General features: G+C 40.2%; 1 protein-coding gene across 1 annotated transcript; it reads right to left on the bottom strand.

Annotated features, from left to right (window-relative positions):
- Positions 1–748: 748 nt before the first annotated feature.
- On the bottom strand, positions 749–9,337 carry LOC122739055 (late lactation protein-like). The gene is made up of 6 exons (XM_043980912.1): positions 9,248–9,337; positions 5,525–5,652; positions 4,793–4,863; positions 2,280–2,393; positions 1,102–1,203; positions 749–840 (listed from the first exon to the last, which is right to left on the bottom strand). Exons 1-6 carry the CDS (start codon positions 9,335–9,337, stop codon positions 749–751), a joined length of 597 nt encoding a protein of 198 aa, XP_043836847.1.
- Positions 9,338–10,329: the final 992 nt, after the last annotated feature.

A 10,329-nucleotide genomic window follows, 5' to 3' on the forward strand; every position in this document is an offset into this window, starting at 1 on the left:
TGAGCCAATGGTGATTGCTTCATACATTTATGTAGCACTTATGTAGTATAATACATGTTAGAAACTGGAGAATAGTGTTGGGGTGATAAGGGAGGAGGTAATGCTGGACACAGGCACAGGGAACTGCTTGTCATCTGAAGAGATGGCTCAGATTTCCTGGATAGTATTGATTCTGATATTGAAAGGAATCATCTTCTCCTAGAAAACATCAAAGGGAAACTCACTGATGAATTCTTGGAGTTGCAGGAGGAATCAGAAGTGAGAGCTAGTGAGACCCAGTTCCAACATACCAAAAATTCAGAAATTTCATCATTGCTTTCAAATACAATAATGGATAACTGGGTTCATAAAACTCTAGACTTAGAGTTAGAAGAGACTTTGAGATCAGCTATCCTCCCCACCCTGCCTGACTCATACTACAGAACATAAAATCAACATCCAGAAAGTTGAAATAATTTTCCCAAGCTCACATAGAAATTTGAAGCCAGAACTTGAAACTTGGTCCTCTGACTCCAAGTTCAGCTCTTTCCACAACATCACACTGACTCTTCTAAGGGGATAGATTCTGGCCAGTTGTTCTCTGCTTCCACAAAGAGCCCACCAAGAGGCAATGGCCTTAAGCTCTAATATCTGGGAATGAAATTAAATGTCCAAAAGCATTTATTAAGATATGGGGATACTACAAACTAGGGCAAAAATCCCAAGGTGGTCGTGACCTATGCAAGCAAGTTTAGAACTCTAGAAAGGCTTAGTTCACCTTCTTATATTTGAACTGAACCAAGTGGCATTTAAGTCCAAACTGAGCTGCAGCTAGATTTTTCTGGAAGATGCTGTAGAAGTCTTTAAGGGGCACATACCTTAAGGGTGTTCTGGGGTGCAGGCCTCTGTAAAAACAAAGATACATGTAAATGCATTTGTCAAAAGTATTTCCTCCCAAAGAGCTCATTGAGTGAACAATAGTTCATTTGGTTGGATATGATCTGCTAAGAAGTTAGAATAAAACAGCTTCTTAAAAAATGAAAAGGGAACAGAGGAAAAGAAATTGGAACACAGGGATTAAATGGGCAGAGCAGGGAAGAGATAAAACTCCATTATTAGTACCAGATTGTTTAGGAGTTATGATTCTTCTTTCATCAAATCTTTCTCTGTGGATAAACCTGTAAAAATCCTGAAGAACTTTTGGGTTCTCATCTGTATTTGGACCTGCAGAGAGAGGTCAGAATGAATAATTGTGAGATATGACACAATAGTTCTCTAATCTTTTCCTCCCTAATAGACACTTCTTATAGTGAAAGTTCCTCATTTTTGCTGTGTAGTAAATTTAATTTTTAGCATTAAAGGAGATCAGAGAACTCAGAAGTGATTGAGCAGGACAGCACTTGTCCCCTGACAACAAAACTTCATTTGTATAGAAAATTATCTATATATACCAAACATGAACTAAAACAATGACCCCAAATCTCCAAAAGTGCAGTGGAAGACAGGGATAAAGCATGAAGATATGTGCACATTTCTCCCTCCACCTCTCGCTTTGTTCAAAACGTGCTCTGCAGGGGCAGCTAGGTGGCGCAGTGGATAGAGCACCGGCCCTGGAGTCAGGAGTACCTGAGTTCAAATGCGGCCTCAGACACTTAACACTTACTAGCTGTGTGACCCTGGGCAAGTCACTTAACCCCAATTGCCTCACTAAAAATAAAGTGCTCTGCCCCACATGTGTGTGCACATGTGTATATGTGTGTGTTCAGTCATGTCTGACTCTTTGTGACCCCATTTGGGGTTTTTGGCAAAGATATTGGAGTGTTTTGCCATTTCCTTCTCCAGCTTATTTTACAAATTGAGTAACTGAGGCAAACAGGGTTGAATGGCTTACCCAGGATCACACAGCTAGTGAGTGTCTGAGGCTGGATTTGAACCCAAGAATATGAGTCTTTCTGATTCCAAGCCCAGTATCCTACCCAGTGCACCACCTAGCTGCCCTAGTCCTTTGCTGACTCACTAAGAAAAAGCTACATCAGTGCCTACAGCCTGAGAATATTATACTTAGCAGTATTACTACCAAATTGCTAGCTCAGGCAATCTTTGAGGTAGCTTGTGGAGTCCACTGTCCACTTCACTGGGCTTTCACGAGTATCAAATGCAAAATCAATCTGCTCCTGCTATTTTCATGGATTCCATATTTGAGAACATAAAGGAGAATGTGGGAGGACAGATTCTAGCAACTACCTCATATATTGCTATTGATACTATTCTCTTGATTTATAGTATCACGTGTCACTTACCCAAAAGTTTGGCCATTCTGATTTGCTTGCCTTGAAACTCTCTTTGACAGAATAGAATCCAATGTTTCTCCTCAGATGTTTTTACTGTGGTACAGGTGTAGCTTAGGTATCTGTCTATAAAGGAGCAGTGAGAAGATACCCCTTCAGCATTCTAAATCCTCTTAGAAAATATCTATATAGAAGATACCTAGGCATTCTTGAGAACCCCTCTCTGGTCAGAATTGCACTGTGGCTAGAAAGCAACCATAATCCAAGAATCACCAAGGATAGCTGCATAATTCCAAAGAAAAATTACCTTCCCCTTGGACCTCATGGAGCACATCATTTTGTACTTCTCTTGTAGAATTAGCATGGACTATTGTGTATTAGAGGAACTCAGGATCCAGTGATTTGGATTTGGAAGGACCTTAAGAAAATCTTGTCTAATCTCTCATTTTACAGATGAGAAAACTGAGGTCCAAAGAATTTAATTAAGTTGACCAAGGTCAAATAGGTGGCATACTGTAGTTCACAGAAAGCTAGTAGAGTGAGGAAAATAATCAGATTGATTCTTTAATATCTTTTAATTCATGCTATTTGCAGTTAATTGATTTTGTTCTATAACTTGAATATGTCATGGTTCTTTGTCTCTGAACTTAGTTCAGAAATTTAGCTGGCCTGTAATGACTTAAGTTTAGAAATCTAGTTTTCCGGCTAAACACTGTTCTATTCTTGCCTCAAGGAAATCTTTTATCCTTAAAGGATGCCTGTGGACACCAGGGAGTTTATTCTAGTATCTATATACCACCAAGCTATCATTCAAGGATGTCTGGTTTGTTATCCAAGGAAGTCTGGGCCACTATCTCTGACCTTGCAGGTAGACACAAACAATGAACATTTCTTAGTAATGGGGGTAAAGAGTGGGTTGTTGCTAGCCCCTCATTCCCAGCTTCCAACCAATTATATTGTTCTCCATGCCTCAGCTCTGTATCCAATCATATTGATTTCACCATTCATAATTTTGAGCTCTTTTGCTGTTGGTTTTGTTCAGTAGTTTTTCAGTTGTGTCTGACTCTTCATGACCCCTTTTAGGGTTTTCTTGGCAAAGATACCAGAGTGGTTTGCCATTGCCTTCTCCAGCTCATTTTACAAATGAGGAAATTTAGGCAAACAGGGTTAAGTGACTTGTCCAGGGTCACATAGTTAGTAAGTGTCAGAAGCCAGATGTGCACTCAAGAAGATTAATCTTCTTTACTCCATGCCTGGTACTCTATCCCTGCCTATGTTCCCTGCCTATGAAGTCTTTGTTCTCTGCCTTTGAAGTCCTGTTCTTTGTTCTGCACTCTCCAAAACTATAAAAGAGAACTTTCCCCCTCATTCAGGGTCTTAGCTTTTCTGAGGTAACTGAGATACTATTTATTTTTACATTCATGGTTTACAAATAAATTGATTCTTCTTGGCACTTTGTGCCTCAGTTTACCTTATTTTTACCATAAGAAAAGGAAGACCTTGATTCAAGTCTCATTTCGACAAGTCTCTTAACTTCTCAGTGTCTCCTACCCACTCATTAAAACTTTAAACTGCAAAACTGGCATTTATCTACAATTCTCCATTGGTAGGAGTATACTTACTGGGAGTTCCTAATACCAATGAAATCACGGAACCTGCCCAAGATGACATAATTAATAGGAACCAATAAGGATCTGCATTTGTACCATGAGTGTCATGTCTTATTAATATGTGTTGAGAGAAGAATGTGAGCTCCTTGAGGTGAAGGACTATCTTGCTTTTCTATTTGCCTGCCCAGGGTTTAGCAGTGCTTGGCACAAAATAAGTCTTAATAAATGTTTTTTTCATTCAGTCAGTCATTCATTTATTCATTTGAAATTTGTTACTCCTTCAGTGAGAAATCCACCCTCCACAGAATTGTGAGGCAACTTAAGTTTCTCTTAAGAATCTCTCTCATCTCCATGTATGCCCAATTCCAAGGTCCCACAAACACACCTGTGCTATGGTACCCTATATTTGCACATCCCCCTGAATAGCATTTTTGGCATCAATGTATTCACTCTTTTGTCTCTCTTAGTTCCTGAATTATACATGTGACTCCTGAGAATAGCCTTCATGAGACAGTACATCTACTCAAGGAAATATCTAAAGGTGAGAATTTCAGACCCTGAGATTGAACAAGAATAGAGAGGCTAAGAATGTGTTCTAGTGTTTTCCCAAAGTAAATCATGGGAGGTGTTGCCTAATCTACCTTCACCACCCCATCCCATTGATCTCAGTGATTTGGCCAGTTATGTCTGCAAGAAGTCAAACCTCCAATCAATTCAGCCCATGCCATAGAAAAGCCTGTTAAATTCTCTGTACATTGTCAAGAAAACCCAACCTTTGGACTCCAGAACCCCTGAGAAGTCCCAGGTCCCAGCCTTTCCTTGAACTTGACAAGTTATTTCTATAGAGAGTTGGCCCAAGACTGGGATTCTTTATCCTTGGGGGTCCTTTTAATGTGACATGTTAGAGTGACTTACTCATGGTAATTCTCCTGGGTTCATAAGTTTTTCCCAACATCATATTAATCTCTTCACACTTGTCATCCTTCCTGGAAAGCAAAATGCACAAGAATAGTTTCCCCAAAGACAACAAGACTGTTAGAAATGTATATGCCATCAAAATCACAAAAGGTTGTTTCATTTCCAGATTTCTAAATCAGATCTCAAATTAGCCAACCATAAGAGAATACCTGAGAGCAGCTCCCACTCATTAAAAAAGTTTGTGTGGATTCCTACACATTTTTAAATGTTAAACATTTTCTGGGCAAATCTATAGAACTAAGAATCATAGAACCATATTCTCTAAGGAATCTAAATGGCCCCCAAAGGAAATAAAGAGGTACATGGTATGGATAGAATGTTATATATAATCTATAATGACTTGTGTAATATAGGATAGAAGCACCCAGAGAGGAACTGAGAAAGTTAGAAGAGTCTGAGCCCTTATGGGGACTAAGTTGGACAGTGACTCAGGAAGCCAGTCAATAGAGGAGAAAGAAGCATTTCACCCACTGATGCTAAAATAGACAGAAGTTTCTTACTCATATTTGAAAACTTGCAACTATTGCATGTGATCAAATTCAAAGAGCACAGCCTCTAGAGTGATATTAGAAAGATATAGAGCAATATGTTTTAGCTGTGGTCCTAGAATAGAAGAAGTAAAAGATAAAGCAGCCTGATAGGATGGATAATTCTGGGCAGTCTACTTACATCATGGTAAATTTGGCCTCCATTTTGCCATTATTAAGGTAGGTGATGGTCAAAGGTGACATGTCCTTAGGCATCTCTTCCTCAGGAAATTCCTTGTCTACTGCAATGGCCTTTACATAGTATGTGCCCTAGAGAGAATTATGATATGTAGCCAGGTCTTGAAGAAGGACAAATGAGGGAGTAACAGATCTCTCTGCTCCATAGATATCTCCTCCTAGTCCTCTGCATCTTCTCTGAACTAATCCCAGCTCTAATGCAAAATATATTCATAAGTCAGTTACCCCAGGGACCATCATGAACCTGTTGGCAGCACACACAGACTGAAAAAAAAATGGAAGAAAGCAGGAGGTTCATGTAAACTGGTCTTAAAAAACCAAACTGCTAAAGTTTCAGAAAATATTTAATGGCCCAAAATAGAGCAGGAATTTGGCACTGATACTACAAATCTATCGTCACATGCAGTGGCTCTGAATCATTGAATATTCAATTCCACTTGGAAGTATAACTTGTTTGAAATATCTATTAATACAGGGGATTTCCAAGGAGGAGCCAGGATGCCAGATGAAAGGCAGTGAGCTCTCAAACTCATGACACGATCGTTCAAAAAAAAAAATCAAAATAATGCCATAGGACATTGCCTAGAGCAGCAAAATCCCAAGAAGAATGTGCTGAAATCATCTTCTAACGAAGAACAGCTTGGAAGGTCAGAAGGAGGGAGCTGCTGTGCTGAGACAGGAGTGGAGCCAAACCCCACAGTCACCCTGACACAGATCCAGTCCCAGGAAGTCATAACCAGAGAAGGAGATCCCCAGAGCCTCTAAATTAGCTGAAGTACCAGGGTTGTCTGGAACTAAGCTCACAATCTGGTGAGAGCCCTGAGCCCTTGGCAGGGGGGAGACTACGGGAGTCTATGCTGATGCTGAAGCAGAACATGGGTTTTCCACCCCTGCTGGGAACCAGGAGGTAGGCTTGAGTAGCAGTGGCACAGGGTGGGGGAGGGTCACAGGCTCATCAAAGCTGACAACCACAGCACACAGAGCTGGTTGATTAGCAAGTTGGTCTGGGGTCATCTATAGACCAGGGAACAGGCCAGGAGAGTGAAGAACCTGCCCCCCCTTAAATCCTACCACCTAGGACCCCCTGAAGCTTGGGACAGTGCAGCCTGGAAACAGTGTCCCACTTTAAGGAGCTAAAAGTCAAGTAAAAGAAAGGCAAGATGAGCAGACAGAGAAAGGTGAGGACCATAGAAAGTTTCTTCATTGACAAGGAAGATCAAGGTGCACCCTCAGAAGAAGATGTCACTGTCAGTGCCTCTATATCTAAAGCTTCCAAGAAAAATATTAATTGATCTCAGGCCATCAAGGTGCTCAAAAAGGACTTTGAAGATAAAGTTAGAGAGGTAGAGGAAAAAATGGAAAGAGAAATGAGGATGATGCAGGAGAGACATGAGAAAAAAGTCAACAGCTTGAAAAGTCAAATTGGCCAAATGGAAAAGGAGGTACAAAAACTCTCTGATGAAAATAATAGCCTAAGAATTAGGAGTGAACAAATGGAAGCTAGTGACTTTATGAGAAACCAAGACACAATAAAGCAAATCCAAATGAATAAAAAATAGAGGGCAATGTGAATACCTTCTGGGGAAAACTGCTGACCTGGAAAATAGGTCCAGGAGAGATAATTTGAAAATTATTTGTCTGCTTGAAAATCATGATCAAGGAAAGAGCTTAGACATCATCTTCCAAGAAATTGCCAGGGAAAATTGCCCTGATATTCTAGAAGCAGAAGGTAAAATAGAAATTGAAAGAACCCACCAATGACGCTCAGAAAAAGATCCCAAAAGGAAAACTCCTAGGAATATTATAGCCAAATTCCAGAGCTCTCAGGTCAAAGAGAATATATTGCAAGTTGCCAAAAAGAAAGAATTCAAGTACTGTGGAGCCCCAGTCAGGATAGCACAAGATCAAGTATCTTCTACATTAAAGGACTGGAGGGAAAAAGAATATGATATTCCGGAGGGCAAAGGAATTGGGAATACAACCAAGAATCACCTACCCTGCAAAACTGAGCATAATCTTTCAGAGGAAAAAATGGGACTTTGCTTTAAAAAAGGACTTTCAGATATTTGTGATGAAAAGACCTGAACTGAATGGCAAATTTGACTTTCAAATACAAGACCCTAGAGAACCATAAAAAATTGGAGTTGGAGGACATAGCTTGAGGTTGTGCAGTGCGTGATTGTCTTGTGTCTGAGGCTGGGTTTTGTCTGGGATACCACTGGGTCCAGGGTGGATGTTTTGTCCACTGTGTGACCTAGCTACCTCATGATGACATCTTTAGGGTTAACTTGAGGGGTGAGGGGAATGCACTGGGGGATGGGGAAGGGCAGAGGTAGCATGGGGTGCAATCCTACATGAAAGAAACAAGAAAGGGCTTATGGAGTGGGGGAGGAAATGAGGGAGGAGCAGGGCAGTAAATGAATAATACACTCATCAGAAAAGGCTCAAAGACTTTAAACTCATCAGAGTTGCCTCAAGGAGGGACTAACAGACACACCCAACTGGGTAGAGTAATCTATTTAATCTGGGCAGTAAATGAGTCTAACACTCAGCAGAATTGGCTCAAAGACTCAATCTCATTAGAATTGGCTCAAGGAGGGAATAACATACACACTCAATTGGGTGGAGTAATCTCTCTAACCCTGCAGGAAAATAGGAGGGGAAGGGGATAAAGAGAGAGGGGCAAAAGAAGGAAAGGCAGATTGGGGGGAGGGGACAGACAGAAGCAAATCCCTTCTGAAGAGGGATAGGATGAAAGAAGATGGATAATAAAATTAATATGGGGAAGGGAATAGGATGGAAGGGAAACAGTTAACAATAGTAATCATGAAAAAGAGAAATTGTACAAAAAAAATATTTATATCAACTCTTTGTGGTGGCTAAAAATTGAGAATCAAAGGAATGTCCATCAATTGAAGAATGACTAAAGAAGCTGTGGTATATGATTGTAGTGGAATGGTATTGTGCTATAGGAAATAATAAACAGGATGATCCCAGAAAAACCTGGAAAGACTCATGAACTAATGTATAGTGAAGTGAGCAGAACTGGGAGGACATTGTGCATAGTGACAGCAGTATTGTTCATTGAGCAGTTGTGAATGACTTAACTACTCTCAGCAATGCAATGATCTAAGACAAGCCCAAGGGACTAATGATGAAGCTTACTATTCACCCCCATAGAAAGAACTGATAAAAAGAGCACTTATGGATTTTAACCTGGTTCCTGTCTTGTGGAGTGGGGAGGAAAAGGAGGGAGGGAAAAAAATTTGGAACTCTAAATCTTACGAAAATGAATGCTGAAAGCTACCCTACATGTAGCTAGAAAAAAATAAAATAAATGTTTGTTACAAAAAAAAAGAAATGACTATTAACATTAATAAAATTAACTGGATGATAGCCCCTATGTCTAGCTTACTCTGGACAGAGCAAATCAAAGTAAAGGCAAGAAAAGAATGAAATCCTTGACCTGGTTTTTACCTTTTGAACTAACATCCCTACCACCACCACCAGATTAAACCCAACATTTTCTGGTAGAGTCTATTGTCCTGAAATTGTTGTCCCTTATAGAAGAAGAAAGTTGCAGGTTTCAGACATGGCTGAAAAATTCCCAGGAGAACCTGGGTTTTAAATGTCATCCTCTTGCTAGCATTTCCCAAAGCAGCCTTACCTCCAGTGGTTTAAATTCAGAAAATGTCAAGTCATCAGCATGGAGGATGGAGAACAGGCTTAGTGCAATGGTGAGAAACAGGGCCTTCATCTTGACAGACTTTTACAGGAACTTCTCCTCAGTCACTCACCCAATGAGGCTGGGTAGGTTAGAATGTCTGTGCCCCTCTCCTACCAACTGCCTCTTTTTATTTCATGGGCTCATTGTGACGCTGAAGACTGATCAGTCTTAAGCATAATGATCAATCTGTCATATGATAATAGGGCATTGGGGGGGAATGAGAAGAGGGAAATAATGTATTATTATTTTTGGAAGCACTGCATTTTTCTGAATTTTGAATGACAATACAGAAAAATCATCTAAGAAAAAAAACTTTTTAAATGTCTATATCCTCCATGGATTCTAATAATTGATATGTTTATTGTTGGGGAGGAGATCATAATCAGAATAGGAAGTTTGAGTTATATGAAAAAAATCAATGGCTTCAATCCAAGTCCCACAGCCACCCCAGCTCCACCTATTTGTACTTTCTGGCACATTTTGCAGGGCTTTTCTGGTGCATTGGAGACCTCCCTGTAGTCACGTATGCATGTAGTAACAAGAAGGAAGGATTCGAAGAATCTGAATTTGAGTCCCATTTCTATTATTGCCTCAAAGTTGGAAAATTCCTCTCATCTTTCATTTGTATAGGGCTTTCAGCTTTTCCAATCATTGTCCTACCTACTCTCTCATAATAGCCTTGTGATGTCAACAAGTCTTATCAACTTATCCCCATTTGCCAGAAAAGAAATGGAGGCACACAGTGACCAAATAATTTTCCTAGTTTCTCTCAGAAAGTCTCCTGGACTTGGCACCACCATCCTCCCAAATGTATAATTGAAGTTATCTTCTTTCTTAGAACCCTTGTAATTGTCCCAGTTGCATATGGTCTTTTCTCTGAGACCCTCAGTGAACTAAGGTTGTTTGGACTCATGTTGCTGATCATAACAATTGAATCTTTGTGATGGGAGGCTGGCTTCTCTTTGCCACGTCCACAAGGCTTTTCAGATAAACACAAGGGAGCACAAATCGTGACACTGAAA

This window comes from Dromiciops gliroides, chromosome 2, assembly GCF_019393635.1.
Source record: "Dromiciops gliroides isolate mDroGli1 chromosome 2, mDroGli1.pri, whole genome shotgun sequence".
NCBI classification, from domain to species: Eukaryota; Metazoa; Chordata; class Mammalia; order Microbiotheria; family Microbiotheriidae; genus Dromiciops; species Dromiciops gliroides.